The sequence below is a fragment of the Lampetra fluviatilis genome, chromosome 28 (assembly GCF_964198595.1).
Source record: "Lampetra fluviatilis chromosome 28, kcLamFluv1.1, whole genome shotgun sequence".
NCBI classification, from domain to species: Eukaryota; Metazoa; Chordata; class Hyperoartia; order Petromyzontiformes; family Petromyzontidae; genus Lampetra; species Lampetra fluviatilis.
The window spans coordinates 12230315-12253482 of record NC_136302.1 but is presented as its reverse complement, the minus strand read 5'-3'; the positions used below and the strand labels follow the sequence as shown (position 1 = coordinate 12253482).

Sequence of the window (23168 nt, the reverse complement as noted above, 5' to 3'; positions counted from 1 at the left end):
CCGTTGTAGGAGTCTGAGCCGTCACCACTCACCCCAGACCTCCACGTGGCTAATTGACAAGCGATTGCGACTGCCCCCCCCCCCCCCCCACGACGACGTGATGCAGGTCTTGGACCGGGGAGGCCCCTACCCCCAGGTCATCCTGCCCCAGTTCGGCGGCTACTGGATCGAGGGGTCGCACCCTCCCTCCCCCGAGCCCACGTCGCCGACCCCCGCGACCCCCGTGACCCCCGCGACCCCCTGCTGCCCCGCGTGCCCCTCCACGCCCGACGCCGCCGCCGCCGCCGCCACGGGGCCCCATCTGGAGGGGAACCCGACGGCACACACGTACCGCCGTCACTTCCTGGGGCAGGTGGGCACAGCGCACACACACACACAACCGCTACACACACATCCTGCACACACATCCTGCACACACACCCTGCACACACACACACGTACCGCCGTCACTTCCTGGGGCAGGTGGGCACAGCGCACACACACACACAACCGCTACACACACATCCTGCACACACATCCTGCACACACACCCTGCACACACACACACGTACCGCCGTCACTTCCTGGGGCAGGTGGGCACAGCGCACACACACACACACAACCGCTACACACACATCCTGCACACACATCCTGCACACACACCCTGCACACACACACACCCTGCACACACACACACCCTGCACCCACACACACCTTACACACACACACCATGCACACACACCCTGCACACACACACACACACCCTACACACACACACACACGTACCGCCGTCACTTCCTGGGGCAGGTGGGCACAGCGCACACACACACACAACCGCTACACACACATCCTGCACACACATCCTGCACACACACCCTGCACACACACACACCCTGCACACACACACACCCTGCACCCACACACACCTTACACACACACACCATGCACACACACCCTGCACACACACACACCCTACACACACACACACCCTACACACACACACCCTGCACACACACACACCCTGCACACACACACACACACCCTACACACACACACACGTACCGCCGTCACTTCCTGGGGCAGGTGGGCACAGCGCACACACACACCCTGCACACACACACCCTACACACACACACACCCTACACACACACACCCTGCACACACACACACCCTACACACACACACCCTGCACACACACACACACACTCTACACACACACACCCTGCACACACACACACACACCCTACACACACACACCCTGCACACACACACACGTACCGCCGTCACTTCCTGGGGCAGGTGGGCACAGCGCACACACACACATCCTGCACACACATACACACCCTACACACACACCCTGCACACACACACACACACCCTACACACACACACCCTACACACACACACCCTACACACACACACCCTGCACACACACACCCTACACACACACACCCTGCACACACTCACACCCTGGACACACACACACTGCACACACACACCCTGCACACACACCCTGCACACCACGTGGGTTTTCTTAATTTCCCCTGCCCACACGTAAGCACTCGTTAATTGACCAATAAGACCCCAACATGTCGAGGAACGCAGAGCTTGGTGGTGGGGCAGCTGCGGTGGGGGATTTGGCACCGGCTCCCCACTCCCCGCGTGACTGCGGTTCCCCACCACTCTCCCCGCGAGAGAGCGAGGAGAGCGAGCGAGCGAATGCTGCACGGCGTTACGGGTCGACGCAGGTTGTTGACGAGTGTCGTTGTCCACCCCCCCCCCTCCCGCCCCCATGGCCGCCGCGTCCGCGCGCCGCAGGAGCACTTCAACTTCTACGCGAGCGACAACGCCGCGGGACGCATCGTCTTCTCCGTCAAGCACGAGGCGGCGGGCCCCGCACACGACTGCATGCGCCTCCTGCTGCGGTAACGCCGCCCCTCCCCCCCCCCCCACCACCGGCTCGCACTGCCACCACCACCACCACCGCCACCACCACCACCACCGCCACCACCACCACCACCGCCACCACCACCGCCACCACCACCGCCACCGCCACCACCACCGCCACCACCACCACCACCGCCACCACCACCACCACCACCACCACCACCGCCACCACCACCACCACCGCCACCACCACCGCCACCGCCACCACCACCGCCACCACCACCACCACCGCCACCACCACCGGGGTGCCGCTTCACGAAGTGGACATCGTTCTGAGCGCTCCGCCGCCGCTGACGCCCAGCGGCGAGCGTCACTCTCGCGCGTTCCGCCCGTTTAGCAAAATCGTTGATGGCAAATGTTCGTCCACGCGTTGGCGGTCGCCCGTTGGCGTTAATCCTGTCCCCGGCTAGTTGGTTTTACGGCCACCTGGTTAAACTAAAACTATAATGTTAACATTTTTATTTTACCAACAGGTAAGGCCCTCTGAGCTGCTACGTAGCTCTTCTTCGGAAGCGACCTGGCCACCACAGACGACAGCCCAACAAAGTGGCTCGTCATTATCGCGTGGTAACTGCAAATGTGCAACAGGTGCCAGGGCCAGGTTCGAACCCAGAGCCTCCTGTACACCAGGCGAGGGAGTTAACATCTCCTGGCCACCGTGGTTGGGGGGGGGGGCTGTGTTGGGGGGGGGGGCACGTGGAGTATTTGTCTGCTGCTATAAATGTCCACGTGATGAGCTACTTCGTTGAGCTATACTTCATTTGTGGCCAGGTCGCCTGGCTACAGCTCAGGTTGGCGTTGTTTGGTAACATAGCAAATAGTTTAGTTATTTGAGAAAATTATAAGTATATGGTTGGGTTGCGGGAGAAGGATGAGTGAGGTCAGAGGTGATGGGGATGGGCGGAGTGAGGGAGGTCAGGTCGCTGACGTGCGTGTGAGTGTGTACGTACGCCAACAGCACTTGCCGCAAGAGTATGTTAAGGCTGCACGGGGGATCTTTATCTTTGTGTGCACGTGTGTAGTGCCAGGAGGCAGTCGTACGAGTGCATAGTGCCCGTGTCCAGCCTGGGCGAAGCGCCCAGCGTCGCTCACATGGCCAAGGTGTGTTCCCAAAACAATGGACATTGCCCACACACACCGCACCGCTCACCACACACACACCGCACCGCTCACCCACACACACCGCACCGCTCACCCACACGCACCGCTCACCCACACACACCGCTCACCCACACACTGCTGACCCACACGCACCACTCACCCACACACACCGCTCACCCACACACTGCTCACCCACACGCACCACTCACCCACATACACCACTCACCCACATACACCGCTCACCCACACACACCACTCACCCACACACACCGCACCGCTCACCCACACGGACCGCTCACCCACACACACCGCTCACCCACACACTGCTGACCCACACGCACCACTCACCCACACACACCGCTCACCCACACACTGCTCACCCACACGCACCGCTCACCCACACACACCACTCACCCACACACACCGCACCGCTCACCACACACAAACCGCACCGCTCGCCCACACACCCCGCTCACCCACACACACCACTCACCCACACGCACCGCACAGCTCACCCACACACACCACTCACCCACACACACCGCACCGCTCACCACACACACACCGGTGTAGTCCCAGTGCCCTGGACAGTCACCAGCTGTGAGCTGCGGTGGCATTGAGGTGCTGTCCAAGTTTGAAATAGCGTTGTCACGAGATGCTGGTAACGTGTGGTGGTGGCGGTGGTGGTGTTGTTGTTGTTGTTGTTGTTGTTGTTGCAGCTTCTCTGTCCAGAGCTCACCACCGAACGCTTCCACCCCGTGCTCTACCCGAAGGTGGGAGCTACTTCTCGCTCACCAGCTCGCCGACCTGCTCACCTGCTCACTCACTCACCTACTCACCTACTCACCCACTCTCTCGCTCCTCTACTCACCTGCTCACTCACCCACTCACTCACTTTCTCACTCACTCACTCTCTCGCTCACCTGCTTACTCACCCACTCACCTGCTCACTCACCCACTCACTCTCACACTCACCTGCTCACTCACTCTCTCGCTCACCCACTCACCTGCTCACTCAACCACCCACTCACTCACTCACCCGCTCGTTCACGCGCTCACTCTCATGCAGCATCACGAAACAACTTGTTTAATTATAATGTACAAAAAGACAAAGATACCTGTATAGCCTAAGCAGGCTGTTGTGGCAAGTACTCGTCACGAGCAGCTGAGCCAACATCACGTGAAGGGGTGGTCAGCACCACGTCTGATCACCTCTTACTCCCCAGCGCTAATGTTTACACTCCTGCATCAAGTACTCATTTAAGGCCTAGTTGACCTAGAGGAGGCTCAGGACCGGTTCTGACCACTGATATTAGCCGTGGTCAGGAATTCAACTCGAGGTAGGCAGGTTCATAGGTGCGCTAACTTCTGCGCCACCGCTCCCCACGTACATATTAACTCGGAAACGCACACACACACGCACAATCCGTCTCTAATCCACCTTCCCCTCATCCGTGCGTCATTCGCCTGCAATCGTGGAGATGAAGGGGATCCCAGACGATCCCCCGCTAATCACCTGCGGCACAAAACATTCCCTGCACTCGCCCGCCGGGTCTCAGCAGGCTCGAGCCCGGCCCGTGCTCTTGGCGTGCGACTGCCTGGGAGTGAACACCGGGGGGCCGTTGCAGGCCCGGGCTGCGAGGTGGCCAGGAGATGGCGGTACTGAGACGAGATTCTTGAATCCATCTGTGCGGAGCGATGAGCGTGAACCCCCTCGCTCTCGCGCGCGTGGATTGATCTCTGCCCTGCTCTGCTTCACGAAGCCAAACGCCGGATTGTCCCAGAGGGCCCTCTCACATTGCTGCAGGCCCTCATTTTCACGTGGAGGTAACAGCTGAGCGACCTCAAATGGGTACCTGGTGCGGTGTGTAAAACGTCGCCACTGGGGAGACAAAAGTGGCCGGGCGAGGTGCTGGCCACCCACCCCCTCGTGTGCCGTGCCGGCCTTCATAGCAGCTACTCGCTAACGGCACTTGCCCCAAAAACCTGCTCAGGCTACACGGGGGATCTTCATGACTTTGTGGTTCTGTCTCAAATGATGCGATGTGCGTGCGTGTGTGCGTGTGTGTGTGTGCACGTGTATTTGGGTCACAACGTGAGATTTTAGTTTGTGTATTGCACTCGTGTACGTATGGTGCGCGCGTGCACGTGTATGACGGTATGTATCGTGGGATGGTGTCATCGCGTTCGCTAACGGCACTTGCCCCAGCGGTCTTGTGAATTGGCTGTACGGGGTGGCGGAATCTTTGTCTTTGTGTCCCAGGCATCCCAGCTGATTCTGGCCTACGACGAGCACTCCATCAGCAATCAGTTCAAGTTCGGCGTCATCTACCAAACGTTCGGGCAGGTAGGGGCGTGTGTAGGCACGCACGCGCACACACGCACACACGCACGCACGCGCACACGCACACACACACGCGCACACACACACGCACACACACACGCACGCGCACACACACACACACGCACACACGCACACACGCGCACACGCACACACGCACGCGCACACACACACACACGAGCGCACACACACGAGCACACACACACGAGCACACACACACGCGCACACACACGTATACACACACACACGCGCACACACACATGCCCAGGGGGGAGGGGGGGAGGAGGTGGGAAGGGGGGAGCGGCGTGAGGTGGGGGGGGGGGGTCTCAACGGAGACGCCGCCCAGCTGCAAGCGCCAACACGGACGCTTGCAAGATTATTTATTTATTTTGCAATTGGGTGAAGGCGCAGCCCTGCAATGTCCGGCTCTCGCCCCCTACTGGCGGAAGGGCCTCCGCTCCGCTAGAGGATGTGGAGAGAGAGAGCCCTTTCCACGGAGTGTTCTTGGCCTACTCTTCCTTTGTCCAGAAGTCGCAGAAGAGGCGGGAGTACCCACGCGTCACCCCCACCACGCGTCACCCCCACCACGCGTCACCCCCACCACGCGTCACCCCCACCACGCGTCACCCCCACCACGCGTCACCCCCACCACGCGTCACCCCCACCACGCGTCACCCCCACCATGCGTCACCCCCACCACGCGTCACCCCCACCACGCGTCACCCCCACCACGCGTCACCCCCACCACGTGTCACCCCCACCACGCGTCACCCTCACCACGCGTCACCCCCACCACGCGTCACCCCCACCACGCGTCACCCTCACCACGTGTCACCCCCACCACGCGTCACCCTCACCACGCGTCACCCCCACTACGCGTCACCCCCACCACGCGTCACCCCCACCACGCGTCACCCCCACCACGCGTCACCCTCACCACGCGTCACCCCCACCACGCGTCACCCTCACCACGCGTCACCCCCACCACGCGTCACCCCCACCACGCGTCACCCCCACCACGCGTCACCCCCACCACGCGTCACCCCCACCACGCGTCACCCCCACCACGCGTCACCCCCACCACGCGTCACCCTCACCACGCGTCACCCCCACCACGCGTCACCCCCACCACGCGTCACCCCCACCACGTGTCACCCCCACCACGCGTCACCCTCACCACGCGTCACCCCCACCACGCGTCACCCCCACCACGCGTCACCCTCACCACGCGTCACCCCCACCACGCGTCACCCCCACCACGCGTCACCCCCACCACGTGTCACCCCCACCACGTGCCACCCCCACCACGCGTCACCCTCACCACGCGTCACCCCCACCACGTGTCACCCCCACCACGTGTCACCCCCACCACGTGTCACCCTCACCACGCGTCACCCCCACCACGCGTCACCCCCACCACGTGTCACCCTCACCACGCGTCACCCCCACCACGTGTCACCCTCACCGTCACTCACCGTCCCGTCACGCGAGCTGCTTCTGCAACAACAACATTTGCACTCCATCCTCATTAAACATGTATTGACCCGAAACCCAAATGCAGCGCAGCTCTGGAGAGAGAGAGAGAGACAGAGTCCCAAGACTATTCGAGGCTCTGTTGGGCTGACGGACAACTGAAGGGCATTGCCTGCCGCTTTAGAAGTTGAAGTAGTTAGGGGCTCATCGTTACCGCACTCTGGTGATGTTACTGCCTGACTGTGCGGTGCCTCGCTGGCGTGGCGACCTCCTCGCGAGAGCACCTGGCTTTGACTTGAAATTAACCGATACATGTTTAGTGTTTAGCCAGTTTCATCCTGGGACCCTTGCCGAGCAGTGCGATCTCATGGGTTCGAGCAGCGGTCCACAACCTTGTTGGCACCAGGGACCGGTTTCGTGGAAGACCAATTTCTTCACGGACCAGGTGGGGGGGTGGGGTCATCATTGGGTCTTTCCCCCTTTTCAAAGAAGCTCTCCAGCGACGTTTGTGTTTGACTCATGTTGGCTACTGGGGGTTAGAGCTTGTGGGCTCACCAACACCGTGACTGAGACGAGTGCGCGGTGCGGGAGAGAGGCGCGGATGGAAGTGGTAAATAATAAAATAATGGGGGCGGGTTCCACGCGTGGACTCACCGCTCTCACCTCCTGCTGCCGTGCGGCCCGGTTCCTAACAGGCCACGGACCGGTACCGGTCCGCGGCCCGGGGGTTGGGGGCCCCTGGGTTAGAGAAGGGCCCACTGGAGCGGATGTCACAGAGCTACGTTCTGTTGCCATTAAAATGACCTCCGGTCCACGCAGGACGGAGCAGCAGCACCCTCCCAACCGCTCCGCCGATTCTCAGAGCTGGAACGCAGCAAATTAAACGACTAAAACCCGAATTAGCCGCGGTGGAGTTCCTCGTGCAGCCGTGGGTGTGACTGTGCTGAGGCCGTTCTAAGCTCCCTCGTCTTGACAACCCGGGATTTAAACCCAGGACCATTCGCTGTGGTGGTTTAGCAATCTGACCCCTAGTCACTTCCGGCAAGGTCTACATCAGCTCCACATTCTTCTGTACCACATCAGCTCCGTCTCTTCTCCAGCCCGTGCCACAGCCGTTTATCCCCCTTTATCCATAACAAATTGGTTATTTTTGTTAGATCGTGAAAATATAAATGCGTCGTTAAACCCGCCATTACCCGACAGCCAATTAGTAAGGTTTGTCACGTAAACAAAACGTGACCGTTATTTACTATTTTTTGGGTCTTTCGGTAAAGTCACGTAGATAGGTTCAAAGAAAATAACAAAAAACTACGACGTTTTGATCACAACACAAGCGGTCGTCATCTTGTTTCCTCCTGATCGCTTGTGTTGTGATCGAAACGTCGTAGTTTTTTGTTATTTTCTTTGAACCTATCTACGTGACGTTACCGAAAGACCCAAAGAATATGAATCCCTGCAGTCACGAAAGCTTTAAGTCAAGAGTTATTTACGACTTCAGCACACCAGTGTGTTGGAGAGTAAACCCACCACAACAATTACAATTTGAGTACACTGTTGATTACAACCAGCTTCATCAGGCCATTAGCCAGAATTGTGTCCCCTCGTGTCCTGCCACACATGTGGGCTACGTGACTCCAGCAAACGCAGCCTCGCCTGCCAGAGGAGCTCGCCGATGGGACCGTGTCCAGATCTGTGGACGAACACCCACACACCCACACGCCCACACCCCCACACCCCCACACACCCACCCCCCCACACCCACCCCCCCACACCCCCATACATCCACACCCCCACACACCCCCACCCACACACCCCACACACCCACACACACCCCCACACACCCCCACACCCCCACACATCCACACCCCCACACCCCCACACTCACCCCCACCCACCCCAACCCCCCCACACCCACACACCCCCCCACACCCACACACACCCCCACACACACCCACACACACCCCCACCCCCCCACACACACCCCCACACCCCCACACACCCACACACACACACCCACACACACACATCCACACACACACACACCCACACACACACATCCACACACACACACACCCACACCCCCACCCCCTCTCTCTGCCTCTTGCACCCTCCCTCCTCGCCCCCCATGGACAGAAGACGGAGGGGGAGGTGTTTGGCAATCGGGAGGAGAGTGCGGCGCTCGACGCGTTCCTGCGGTGGCTCGGAGACCCCGTGCAGCTGCACAACTTCTCAGGGTGAGGGTCAGGGGTCATGGTCGGATAAGGGTCAGGGGTCAGAGGTGGTGGTGTTCATTCTGGTGGTGACGGTGGCTTTGGTGGTGGTGGCGTCGGTGGTGGCGGTATTAGTCGTGGTGGTAGCTATGATGATGGCGGTGCTGGTGGTGGTGGCGGTGTGAGTAGTGGTGGTAGCTATGATGATGGCGGTGCTGGTGGTGGTGGCGGTGTGAGTAGTGGTGGTAGCTATGATGATGACGGTGCTGGTGGTGGTGGCGGTGGTTGTGCGGGAATTGTATTTGAATTCCACGATTCCAACGTGGGAGATGCCTCAAGCAATCCGTGATCCCTCCTCTATGGCCGATTCCCATGTCAAAGTCTCCATTCACCCCACTGGGATTCTAGTCACTGCCTGGATTGTTCTGTCGCGGTTGTGCCACCCTGATTGTGCCGTCGCGGTCTTGGTCCCACCAGGTTCCGCGGGGGTCTGGACGTGACACACGGACAGACGGGCTCCGAGTCCGTGTACACGCGCTTCCTGGACCGCGAGGTCATGTTCCACATCTCCACCAAGCTGCCCTACACCGAGGGCGACGCGCAGCAGGTGGGGGCGTGCGGGGGACACGTGGGGATACGTGAGTCGATGTGGGGACACGCGGCGGGGATGTGTGGGGACATGCGGAGGACACAGGGTGGGGGAGACATGCCTGGACACGTTGTGACACGCGGAGATGTGAAGGGACACGTGGAAATGCAGCGCACGAGGACACGTGTGCCGCGTGAAGCCCTGGAACTCCGGCGAACGCGTCGATCGCCGCCGAGTTCCCCGCGCGTGCGGTTCCTTTTTCACCCCCCCACCTCCTCCCCACCCCTCTCCCCACCACCTCCCGGCGCAGCTGCAGCGCAAGCGCCACATCGGCAACGACATCGTGGCGCTGGTGTTCCAGGAGGAGAGCACGCCGTTCGTGCCCGACATGATCGCCTCCAACTTCTTGCACGCCTACGTCGTGGTGCAGCCGTTCCGGCCGCCGTCGCGGCGCTCGCGGTCCTCGCTCTCCGCTACCGACCACGGCTGCCCCTTTCCCGGGACGACCCCGCCCACCCGGGGCCCCCCGGCCCCCCCGGTCCTGCCGGCCTCGCCGCACGACCCCAGCGGGCCCGCGGCCGGAGGCGACGCTGGGATAGAAGCGAGGCCATCGCCCTGCGACGCGGACACGGGGGCGGAAGATGGGAAGGAGGAGGATGGGAAGGAGGAGGATGGGGAGGAGGAGGATGGGGAGGAGGAGGCGAGCGACAAAGCGGAGGTGCAGAAAGATGGGAAGGAGGATGGGAAGGAGGATGGGAAGGAGGATGAGGAGGATGAGGAGGAGGGGGAGGAGGAGGAGGAGGGCGATGACAGCACGTGGTACAAAGTGGCCGTGACGGCCCGGAATGACGTGCCCATGTTCGGGCCGCCCCTGCCAGATCCGCCCGTCTTCAAGAAGGTGAATTTGTGGTGCATGCTGGGAATGGTTTCCTTAGTCCCGTGGAGGTTGTGGCTGAGCGTCGATGCCCCCATGTTGTGTCCGCGTGCACGTGTGTTCATTTGTCCGTGTGACCGCGTGTCGATGTGTCCGTGTGCCCACGCCTTCGTGTGTCCACGTGTCCACGTGTCCGTGTGTCCGCAGGGCGAGGCTCTGCGTGAGTTCTTGCTCACGAAGCTCATCAATGCGGAGCATGCCTCCTACAAGGCTCGCAAGTTCTCCGCTCTCGAGGCAAGCCCGCGGCCCGCCTATTAATTAACGTGCCAATTAATTAACTGGCGGGCGCACGCACGTCAGGAATTTACACCCCTGGGGACGAGCGCTGCTCGATTGATGCGTTCACGTTCTATTGGTCGGATGGCCGAGTGAGCGGGTGACTTATATAGGCGCTGCGCGGGAGTGACTGCGTCATTCGCAAAGAGAGTAACACTCATCCTTCACAGCTGTGAATATTGCACTACATATATAGTATATACAGTTTCTGTATATGTTATCAGTAAATTAACATTTCATCTCTCTCAAACGTGGGAGTTCTTGCACGGGAAGTCAGCGCCTCGCTGAATCTCGTCAGGAATGAGAGCGACGAGGGGAGAAGGCGAGGGTGGCGGTGCCCAGCCGACTTCCCGTCGCATCCCATCAGCAATGCGGCCTTCGCTCTGGGCGTGCTGACCTCGTCAAAGAGCATAAACCACCATCAAGCGAACTCCGGTCATCCTCACAGCAGCGGCTTTTTGGCTGGCCATCGAACAAAGACGCGCGCTGTGTGGCGCGCTTTCAGATGCGCTTCTGCGGCCGTCTGGAATGCTCTTCCTTGCGATATTAGAAAGCCACTGTAGCTATGCACTTTAAAATCGAGATTGAAAACTAATTTTGAAAGAACTGATTTTTGTGTTTAGTTTGTTGTCCTTTCCCCACACCTCCGCTTAACACGGTTGGCTACGTACACAGCAAAAGGGTTTCTTTATTCAGAACACGATCTCTTCATAGTGATGACTAGAAGACACAGTGAGGACTTGAGGACATAGCGACGACTGGCGATATAGCGACGACAGCGACTCCTCCGGCAGCCAAGAACCTCCCTTGTCGCCCTCCCCTTTTATCCTCCAGCATGGCCCATCCCTACGCCCCTGGCCACGCCCCTCTTCTGAAGATCCCAGATCGTTTCCCTGTCTGTTCCCTGGCCTGGTTACCCCCCGCTTGTGACCACGAGTCGTGTGGTTTACTGTCTTTTGTTGTTACCATTCGTGGCCACCAGTCCCCTATACTGTCTCCACACCTGCAGTTACCGCTCGTGGCCGCTAGTCCACGCACTGTCTCTACACATACGTCAGCAGCATTGGTTCAACACAGTCGGGGCTCGCTTTCACCAATGCTGGCGAACTGGCAGATGTTATTAGGCGAAGGGCCTCTCCGTAAGACAGCGGTCCGAATGACCGCTGCTCGGTCCGCGCGTGGCGGCGCTAGGAGCGAACCCGGGCGGCGCTGCTGGACACCCTCTACGAGGAGCTGCACGCACGCTCCCAGTGCATGCTGGGAGGATGGCCGGAGGGCGAGAGGTCAGAGGGAGGGGGCGGCACGAGTGGCGGCGGGGGAGGAGGGGGAGGAGGCGGAGGAGGAGGAATCCTGGAGACGTTCAAGGTGGGTGTCCTCCCTGCAGGAGGGCGCTGTGTGTCTGGCCCGGCCGGTGTGTGCGAGGGTGCCAGTGCGTGCATGTGTGTGTCTCTGTGCGCGCGTGTGTGTCTCTGTGCGCGCGTGTGTGTGTCTGTGCGTGTTTCTGTCAACGTTTGGGGGAACGGCAGCGGAGCGGTTAGCGCGCTGTGCTACGAACTCAGCGAACCGAGTTCGATTCCTGCTCACGGTCAACGAGTGACGATTATCTGTACCAGTCCCGGGCCTCCCCTAGGTCGACTCAGCCTCAAATGAGTACCTGGAACAATGTGTAGTAAATATCACCACTCTGGAGACACAGGCGGCCGGGCGTGATGCTGGCCACCCACCCCCTGGTGTGCCGTGCCGGCCTTCATAGCAGCTACTCGCTAACGGCACTTGCCCCAAAAACCTGCTCAGGCTACACAGGGGATCTGCATGACTTTGTAGTTCTGTCTCAAAGGATGCGATGTGCGTGTGTGTGTGCGTGTGTATTTGGGTTAGTTTGTGTATTGCACTTGTGTACGTATGACACGCGCGTGCTTGTGTGTGACGATGTATCACGTGTGCGTGTGTGTGATGATGTATCACGTGTGCGCGTGTGTCCGTCACTGCCTCGCACCCCGGCACAGAAAGCCATCCGCGGACGCAGCCAGTCCATGGAGACCGTGCTCGTGGGGGGGCGGCAGAAGCAGGCCGTGCCGTGCAGCCACAGCGGGGGGCTGGGCCCCCCGCCAACGCTGGCCGAGGCTGCTCGACCCCCAGCCGCATTCGTGAGCGCCCCTGCCCCCCAAACCCCCACCACTGACCACCCACAATGCCCTTCTCCAAGTAACCACTCCTGGCCCGTGACCAGGTTTGAACCGAGACCACGGACGAGCGGGGCGTTTGCCCAGTCAACTCACTCTGGAGTTGGGCTGTCTCATACCCCGGCACCTCCGATTAGCACGGTTGGCTCCGTACGGTGTGAAAGAAGTTCAGAGTACACACACACAACACACACACACAACACACACACAACTGGCCGGCGATGGGCAGCTGCTTGCGAGAGAGACGAGCTACGGTGGTCTGGCTCCGTCCGTGACCCCGCCGGCCCCCTCTCGTGCTCGCGTTGCCCCCGTCCGCTGGGAGACCAGGCCGACACCACCGGCTCGCTGAACTTGACACTCGGTTTCACCACGGGCGGCTGGACCCCGGATTCGAACGCGCGGTGCCCAGCAAAGAACCCTGCCGCTTAATAAGCTACTCGGGCCACCGCATTTTGTTTCCACTTCTCGAGTTCGGCTTCTGCTCGCCGTGGAAGTAGTCCACGCGGACCTGAAAAGTAGTCTACGCGGGCCTAAAAAATAGTCCAGGCGGGCCTGAAAAGTAGTCCACGCGGGCCTAAAAAATAGTCCACGCGGGCCTGCGCTGGAACACCGAGCGTACGTCGCGGTTGAAGCCGTTTTGGTTTGATCGATGCCACTGACCCGGTGCCCCCCCCCACCATATCCCCCGTGCCCCCACTCCTGCCCCCCCAGTCCCTGATGCTGGTGGGACGGAGCCCCGTGTGGAGGGCGAAGCAGGGGCAGGCTCCGGCAGCCGGAGCGGCCCAGAGGGCAAGTCCGGGCAGCGCAGAGGACAGGCACAGCAGGTGAGGGTACATAGACAAAGATCCCCCGTATAGCCGTGACAGACTGTTGGGGCAAGTGCTGTTGGTGGTGAGCACTTATGAAGGCCGGCAACGGCACGTGAGGTTGTGGGTGGCCAGGTTCGTAGCGCAGCGCGCTAGCCGCTACACTGGTGAGGGTACACACATACAGACCAGGAGAAGAGTAAAACGACAATTGTGTTTAGTTTCATACCGCGGCGTCGGCATTGTTCACAATCGCTGAGGAATCGCAGAAGAGCCACAGGGCAGCAGCCATGGCTTTGAGCCGGCACCACCAACAATTGCCCAACCTCTGCGGCCTTCTATATATTGAGATGTTCTCAGCCAATTCATGAGTGTGTGTGTGTGTGTATATGCATGGGAGGGAACCGGAGCGCCCGGAGAAAATCCACGCCTTGCACGAGGGGGCAACGCTCTATCCCATGAAGAAGGGAGGGATGATGATGTTAGTCCGCAACTTTCTTGGCTCATCTGTGGTGTTTAAAAGTTACAGCAGTAACACTTTGTATTTAATTTGTTCTATTCACAGGGAGGGCTCGGGACCGCTCACGACCCCAGACAGTGGCCACGTGTCACACGACCACATGTCCTCCAATCAGAGCTCTCCCGACATACTGCCGCACCCGTCGAGGTACCGTGACCACCAAGAGGTGCGACTGTGAACCGATTACTCTTTGAACGTACCACCCAGCGATGTGATCCCAGCGACGTGATCCCAGCAATGTGATATCAGCGACATGAACCCAGCCACATGATCCCAGCGACATGAACCCAGCCACATGATCCCAGCCACATGATCCCAGCCACGTGATCCCAGCGACGTGATCCCAGAGTTCCATTCCTGGACCAAAACGGCAATCGGCAACGGTGAATTATATCAAAACCGGACCTGGGCCTCCTCTAGGTCGGCTCAGCCTATAAATGTGTACCTGGTGCAGCGTGTGAACCAGTATATATGGGAAGACAAAGGCGCCCGGGCGTGGTGGATCTATGGGTTTCTGCACAAAGTGTCTATGGGTGTCACTGGTGACCAAGCTGAGAGCACCAACTCACTACCCTCGAAATCCCTGTGGAGGCATTGGCCTCACCCTGGATCCGAGCCCAGGGCCTCAGTGATGCCGCTTCGACGCCAAGTCCCGTAGAGGCCACACGGCTGATGGGCGTCGCCCTTGTCTGTGTGTGGACGTGGATGTGGCCTTAACGTGCACATAGCCTGGCACAGGCGCCGCGGTGACGTCACCACCACTTAGTGGCGAATGGCGGTTGTTGTTGTTGTTGGTGTGTGTGTGTGTCACACTGCCAACACCAGTGACGATTATCTGAACCGGTCCTGGGCCCCCTCGCCTAGGTCGACTCAGCCTCAAATGAGTACCTGGCGGGATGTGAAAACATCGCCACTCAGGAGACAAAGGCGGCTGGGCGTGGTGCTGGCCACCCACCCCATCGTGTGCCATTCCAGCCTCCATAGGCTCTTGCCCCAACAGTCTGTTAAGGCTATACGGGGGATCGGCATCTTTATCTTTGTCTTTGCACGCAGGCCGGGCCGCGCGGGCGCTGCCGTGGACTCGGCGCTGCCTCTCTCGCGCTCCTCATCCAACGGGAGCAGCTTCAGCAGCGCGGGCGGCGACCAGGAGTACGACACGGGCATGGTGGGCCCACGCAGCCCCACACTCACTCACTCACTCACCCCCAGCACTCACCGCACACTCACGCCGCACTCACCCGCACTCTCCCATCACTCACCCGCACTCACCCACTCTCTCTCATCACTCACCCACTCTCTCTCATCACTCACCCGCACTCTCCCATCACTCACCCACTCTCTCTCATCGCTCACCCGCACTCTCCCATCACTCACCCACCACTCACCCATCACTCACCCGCACTCATCCATCACTCACCTACCACTCTCCCATCACTCACCCACTCTGTCCCATCACTCACCCGCACTCACCCATCACTCACCTGCACTCTCCCATCACTCACCCACTCTCTCTCATCACTCACCCATTCTCTCTCATCACTCACCCATCACTCGCCCACTCTCTCTCATCACTCCCCCATCACTCACCCACTCTCTCTCATCACTCCCCCATCACTCACCCACTCTCTCCCATCACTCACCCGCACTCTCCCATCACTCACCCACCACTCTCCCATCACTCACCCACCACTCACCCATCACTCACCCACTCTCTCTCATCGCTCACCCGCACTCTCCCATCACTCACCCACCACTCACCCATCACTCACCCGCACTTATCCATCACTCACCTACCACTCATCCATCACTCACCTACCACTCACCCATCACTCACCCACTCTCTCTCATCGCTCACCCACCACTCACCCGCACTCACTCTGCCACTCGGTGACGCCACCGTCACTTAGCGGCGAACGGCGGTTGTCGCCGTTGTATGGTGATAACGATTATCTGAACCGGTCCCTGGGCCTACCCTAGGTCGACTCAGCCTACGGCATTCGCACCGTACTGCCTGCTGAGAGAGTGCCCTGGCGGGGGCATTCCCCCCTCCGCCTTTGTCGTCGCGTGCGAGCAGGAGAGCCAGTCGTCCGCCGGGACCCCGCGCACGCGCGACTCCTTCACCTACAGCACGTGGCTCTCGGACACGGGAAGCCTGTCCAGCGTGCTGAGCTACACCTCGTCCGCAGGTGCCAGTGGCGGTGCACGCACGCACGCACGCACGCACGAACGCGCACACGCATGAACGCACGCACGCACGCACGCACGTGCAGAGCGGCGGCGTTGGAGTCGGTCCGTTTGCGTAAACCGGCAACCGCTTGAGATAAAGTGGTAACACAGAACAGGCCGGTTGGTCGCGCAAGTCGCCGTGGGCCTCTCGAGCAGCAACAGACGTCACGTGTCGCGGTTGTGAACTGCGACAACAGAGGCAGCTGCTGTCGCAGTGATGAGATGGTTAGCGGACCCCCACAGACACCAGCAGACACACCCCACTACGCACAACCACAGCACACACCACCACCACACACCACCACACACCACCACCACGCAACAACAACAACCGCCACTAAGAGGCAGTGACGTCTCCACGACGCTTGTGCCAGGCTGTGTGCACGTTAAGGCCACGTGAAGTGTCGAAGTGCCCCCAGGCAGGAGGTCACGGGACAGACCCAGGTGCCATGGGTTGACTGACTGAGATGACTGGCCGATGCACCACCTGTGCCCCCTACTGTGCCAACTTGCACACTACCAGACACACTACCACACGCATCCCTACACACACCACCACACACCACACGCACACACCATCACCACCACACACATTACCATACACACAGCAACAACACCTCCGCGCACACGCGAACTACCGCAGACACACACCACCACCACCACAGCATCGCGAGGACAAACCAAGGCAACATGGATCTGGTGTTTCCAAGTAATTCCTGGAACCTTCGTTACGGATCGTTCCGGCACGCAGGTCCACTCCCCGCACGCGCGTATGTGTGGGTCAGACGCGTGGGTCAGCTGATTTGCACAATGAAGCCGGTGACCCGAGTTCGATTCCCGCTCGCATTCAAACACCGGTGACGAATATCTGAACTGGTCATGGGCCTCCCCAAGATCGAGTCGGTTTCAAATGTGTTCATGATGCAGAGTGTAAACTTTTGCACTTCTGGGGAGACAAAGTCGGCAGGGCTGGCGTGACGCTCGCCACACCGCCCCCTCGTGTTCCCTCCTGGCCTTTATCGGTGCCACTCGCTAACGGCACTTGTCCCAACGGCCCGCGTAGGCTACACGGGGGACCTTCGTCTGCGTCTCGTTGTGCGACGTGCGCAGCTTCCGTGCACTCTCTGCTCAATCACCCGGAGGCGGCAAGGGGGGACGCGGGCACGAGCCGGACCCCACAGCCGCCGGGGTGCACCGCGCCTGGCACCACGTCCCCAGAGGTACCTGGTCGCACCCCGCCCCCCTCAATCGCCCGTCAATTGTCTAAACTGTGAGATGAGAGAGACAGAGACGTTAAACTAAGCTATTTAAACTGTTTGTATTTCACCAGGTATGTTCCACTGAGCCATATCACCCTTTTTCAGAAGCGACCCGGCCACAAATGATAGCTCAACGAAGTGGCTTGTCACCATGTGGAGATGCATAGCAGCCAGACACTCTCAACGCGCGACGTTGATTCTAAATGCGAGAAAGATCCTCGCGACCACGGGAGGAGCACGCAAATTCCGAATATACAGCCGGCGTCAGGTTCGGGATCGAGCTCGCGACCTCGTTAGTACCGGGCGAGGTGTCGCGAGACGAGAGAGACGAAGTGAGGCAGAGATGTCGGCAAGAGATAAGGTGTTGTGAAATGAGAAAGATGAATTGGCTTGTTATGTTGATTATATGACTTTCGTTAGGTTTGTGTTCATCGGGAATCGAAATTTTGAGCTGATATTCCACGCGCCTTATCTCTCTTCGTGCAAACTGTGGGGGGGGGGGGGGGGGCTCCCTGCTTGGGAGCCTTCGCTCTCGCTCGGGTATTCCACGGCTCCGCGTGATGTCACCTCGCCGTGCCGGAGCGGAGCGTCGTGAGCGTCGCCGCAAAGGGGGGACGTGCTGCCGGTGAGCGGCGAGCGACAAGCGACACGTCCATGCCGTGTGCGTCATTCCTCCTCCTCCTCTCTCCTCCTCCCCGCGTTGTTTTTCTTGCAGGAGCCCCAGCCGGAGCAGTGAGAAACCCACGCGGCGCTGACCCCCAGCGCTCGCCCGACCGCGACCCCCCCCCCTCGCCTCCTGTGTCACACCACGCAAGAGAGACAAAGCAGGGCGGGGTGGGGGTGGAGGGGGTACTACGTGGAGCGGGGGGAAGGGGCGGGGGCATTGTCGCGGCAGGGCGACAGCGGTGGCTGGTGGTGGTCACGTGGTCCCGATAGGGTCGGGCGTCACGTGTCCGGGCGAGCGGGGGGTTCACGTCGGCTGCCACGAGGTCCGTGTCGCGCGCGCCCCTCCGGAGTTTGGCGCGAAGCGACTCGGACTGTTAGCGAGCCTCCGCCCTGCGTGAGCCGTCCACAACCCCACGGGGCGCGGGAGCCGCTCGCGACTCCGACCGCTCACGCGTTCCCTCCCGTCAGTCCGTTCCGTTCGTTCCCGTGACCGTGTTTTGCAGTGGTTCGTGTGTGCGTGCGCGTTCGTCCGTGTGTGCGTGTGCGTGCGTGGGGAGTGGTAGCGGCTAGCGCTACGCCGCGCTACGAACCAGGCGACCCGATTTCGATTCCCGCTCACGACTACAACACCGCTGACGATTACTGGTCTTGGGCCTCCCCTAGGTCAACTCAGCCTTAAACGAGTATCCGGTGCGGTGTGTAAGCATCTCTACTGGAGAGACAAAGGCGGTCGGGCGTGGTGCTGGCCACCCTCCTCCTTGTGTACCGTTCCGGCCTTTGTAGGTTCTCATTAACAGCACTTGCCCCTCCACTCTATTAAAGGCTACACGGGGGATCTTTGTCTTTGTGTGTGTGTGTGTCCGCACGTCACCTGCTATTTACGCATACACGTGGCTATCGACGCTCACAGGGCATGCTGCTGCTGCTGCTGTTGGCTCTCGCTGTATAACTGTACATATTGTGTATACCATAATGATGATAATTATTATAATGATGATAATATATATATTCCTGTCTCGTGCGCCACAGCCGCCATGTGGGTGGTGGGTGGGGAGGGAATCCCTGTAAGCCCCGGCGCGGATCGCGAAGCGGCTGCTCACTCCACGCATTTTTATTCAATAAATGTCGCCAGCATCTCCGGAGCGAGTCGCCTCTCCCCCTCCCGCTCCCTCCCCGCGTGGCTCCGTGCGTCCGAGACGTCTCCTGGCTCTCGATCGGTGCTCGGCTCCTGTTCACAAACCGCGGAGCAGGTAGGGGAAATTCCACGATGCTCTGGTGGGGACGAGTCTGTGTCAATAGGCCTGCCGCTGTTGGCTTCTCCACAGAGTGGTACGTGTTTTATCGACCCCCCCGCTAGTGGGATCAGGGCCGGTTTTATGTTTTGAGCGGCTTAAGTATAACATTTTGTAAAAAAAAAAACATGTTAAATTAACATTTATTCGGCTCAAGGTAAATTCAACAACCACAAATGACTGCACTCCTTTCTACAAACACGTCTTTAGTTTTCTCCTCGCTGTAGCTGCGGCTAAGTCACGAATGATGCCACCGTCTTTGGAGCAACAGGACCCAGAGGGTACGAGGAGGGCCTCTGGGCTGATGGAGCCCTCGGTGGGGTCATGGAGCTGAGTCAACGCACCCAAGCACGAGTTGAACTCACGACCTTCCCAATCCGCCTCACCCAACATGCTCGTCTAAGAAATGAATGTTACGAATAACGAACACCGATATGAATATATTTTAACCAATTGTCCGTTTCGTGAGGTATCCTAGCGAAGTGCAAGCGAATTAAATCAAAATGTGATCGGACGCTCTGCACGCGTGACGTCATTGTTGGCGCTCGCTGGTTGCTCCTGGCAACCCGCATTGTGTACCCATCGGTGAGTTTATGAAGGTCTTCTGTAGCGTTCTACAGTACCGTACGGATTTAAATTGTATCGTAGTTATTTTACACTCGCCTTGAGCCCGTCCAAGGACGGGTGTATTGCGGTAAATGTGAAACTTGCAAGCGAAAGGCAGAGCGCGACGTGATGTTCATTGCATCAATTCTTGTGCAGTTTGTAAGGGCGCGGTGACACAGACCTATTTCATGTAAAGGTGATAATCCCTTGTTCATCATGACGTCCTTTTTACTTCGATGTCTCAACAACAGCGTTAGGGAGATCACGTGACGTGAGGGTTCTGCCTTTGTAGTGAGGGTTGTGAGTTGACGCCGAGGAGGGGGAGGAGGCGCCTCGCCCCCCCCCCATGTGGAGTGACGTCACCCGCTACTTATTATGAATGTCGGGGGGGGGGGGTGTCCATTTGGAGGACGTCACTTGTACATAATAATTAATGACGGGGGCTGGTCGACGTTGAGTGACGTCACGCGCGTGACACACAGACATTCTTGGCTCATTGGCAGATTCATACGTCATTATTCACCAATAATAATGATATAATTTCGCACATTCATGAATAACCTCACGTACACCCCCCTGGGACATTGCCACGTAGTAACCACGGAGTGACCCCAGGGGGTCCGTGTACCTCCGGTGTAGAGCCCCGGTCACTTGGGCCACACGGGGCAGCGGCGATCTCGATGTCTTCGCTGCGTGCGGGGTCAGCTGAAGAGCGAATGAGTCGGTGGGGCTCTGCGGCGTCGCCGCTCCTCGTGTGCCGGGTTGGGTGCAAGCCGCGTGAAGTCACCAGGGTCACTGGCCACACCCAGGTGCCGTGTGATGACCGAGATGACCGACAGGTCCGGCACCTGTGCTTCGCTCGTTGTTGGAAGGGCGACCGCCTCCTCCGCAGAGGCCGATCTTGACACCGCTGGTAGCAGTCACCGGCAAGACACCAGTGTCACACACACTCCCGGTGTCACACAGCTCGTGTGACACACCCAGTGTAACACACTCACAGCGTCACACACTCCCAATGACACACACCACTCAGTGTGGCACACACACAACAACAACAACCGCCATTCGCCACTAAGTGGCGGTGACGTCACCACGACGCTTGTGCCAGGCCATGTGCACCTTGAGGCCACGTGTCGAACGTCCGCTGGCAGGTCACGGGTCGAATGACCGAGATGACCGAGATGACTGGCTGATGCACCACCTGTGCCCCCTACTGTGCCCACTTGCTGTGCTTTAGCCACCCGGCGCTCCGCTCGTTGTTGTGAGCGTCGCTTCTCCGCCTTCTGTTGTTGTTGTTGGAGGGCGACAGCCTCCAACTGCCCAGTAGCGTCCTTCACGAGCCTCCTCCACAGAGGCCGATCTTGACACCGCTGGTACCAGTCATCGGCAAGTCCACTCAGCTCCACGTCCTCCTGTACCACATCACTCCATCTCTTCTCTAGCCCGTGCTGCGCCCGTTTAACCCCCTCGATCCGGCCGAACAAAAGCTGTTTGGGCATGCGGTGATTGGGCATGCGGGCTACATGACCCAGCCAACGCAGCCTTGCCTGCTGGAGGTGCTCACCGATGGGACATTGTCCAGATCTTTCGAGGATTTGTGAGTTCCTCACAGAATCCAGCCTGGTTAAACCCAGGATTTATCGTAGGCAGGCCAGCCTCAATGTTTCTAACCGGTGAAGATGTTCCATTCGGGGGTCCACGTTTCGCAAGCGGAGCGACAGACCAGGTAGCTTCGACACAGCGTTACGCAACCGATGAAAAGATAATGCCGGTCGACTGATTCGGAGTGAGGCCTCTGCTGTTAAACCGGAGCCGGTCATGAGCACACTGCGCAGGTATGGGAAACTCTCCACTCTCTCCACAACTGCCCCATCACCGATTGGGAGTTGTGGGGGTGGAGTGCCCGATGGTACAAAATACCCAGGCACACACACACCTAGTGACACAGACACCTAGTGACACACACACACACCTGGTGACACACACACCTAATGACACACACACACTTAATGACACACACACACCACCCAAGCCGCATACTCTCGTCTGCATCGTCAAAATAAAAGTCACGGACTCGGGGTCATTGATTGCCGTCTCGGCGCATCCCATTGAACTCCACAGCAGAGAAACATCAAAGCCCTCCAGACACGTTACGACGCGCACACACGCACACACACACGCCACCCCCGCACGTGGCTCCCACGGTGTGCACCTAGCCTGGCACCAGAGTGGCACGCGAACATCCACTGCCACTTAGTGGCGAGCGCGTTGCTCGTGTGTCTGTTCGCGTGCGGGGCCGTGGCGCAGTGAACGTGAGCGTGCTGCCCCACAACCCTGACACCCGAGTTCTATTCCCGCTCACGGCTAACGTCGAAAAAACGAACCCGTCCGGGGCCTCACCAAGGTCGAGTCAGTCTTACATTTGTACCTGGTGCGGTGTCTAAACCTCAGCACCGGGGAGACAAAGGCGGCCGGGCGTGGTGTCACCCAATCCCACCCGTTCGTGTGCCGTGCCGGCCTTCGTAGGTGCTCACTAACGACACTTGCCCCAACAGTCTGGTGGGGCTACACGGGGGATCTTTAGTCTTGCCACGTCGCACGGGATCTTGGACTAATGGAGACTCGCAGCCCATCGAAATGCTTTGCCAGGGCTTTTTATCGGCTTTAGCGTCACACACACTTTAAAAAGTTAAAGGCTACACGGGGGGGGGGGGGGGGTCTTTGTTTACATGGGAGTAGAAGCAGAGTGGGCGCTCTAAA

At 59.3% G+C, this 23168-nt stretch overlaps 1 protein-coding gene across 11 annotated transcripts in view; it reads left to right on the top strand.

The window, feature by feature from the left end:
* Positions 1 to 19634, top strand: part of LOC144942803 (rap1 GTPase-activating protein 1-like) — a 55841-nt gene extending 36207 nt beyond the window's left edge. For 9 of the 11 annotated variants that reach the window (XM_078869758.1, XM_078869755.1, XM_078869759.1 and 6 more), the window contains 17 exons: positions 107 to 352; positions 1798 to 1904; positions 2949 to 3027; positions 3747 to 3800; positions 5291 to 5374; positions 8975 to 9075; positions 9529 to 9658; positions 9951 to 10538; positions 10722 to 10808; positions 12042 to 12215; positions 12857 to 12997; positions 13745 to 13857; positions 14405 to 14525; positions 15413 to 15524; positions 16434 to 16545; positions 17696 to 17805; positions 18560 to 19634. In XM_078869758.1, coding sequence (XP_078725884.1) covers positions 107 to 352; positions 1798 to 1904; positions 2949 to 3027; positions 3747 to 3800; positions 5291 to 5374; positions 8975 to 9075; positions 9529 to 9658; positions 9951 to 10538; positions 10722 to 10808; positions 12042 to 12215; positions 12857 to 12997; positions 13745 to 13857; positions 14405 to 14525; positions 15413 to 15524; positions 16434 to 16545; positions 17696 to 17805; positions 18560 to 18780 — 2580 coding nt within the window. In that variant the 3' untranslated portion in view covers positions 18781 to 19634. The remainder of the gene's footprint in view (positions 1 to 106; positions 353 to 1797; positions 1905 to 2948; positions 3028 to 3746; positions 3801 to 5290; positions 5375 to 8974; positions 9076 to 9528; positions 9659 to 9950; positions 10539 to 10721; positions 10809 to 12041; positions 12216 to 12856; positions 12998 to 13744; positions 13858 to 14404; positions 14526 to 15412; positions 15525 to 16433; positions 16546 to 17695; positions 17806 to 18559) is intronic. The other 2 variants (XM_078869763.1, XM_078869760.1) reach the window with 1 other exon arrangement.
* The last annotated feature ends 3534 nt before the right edge of the window (positions 19635 to 23168 follow it).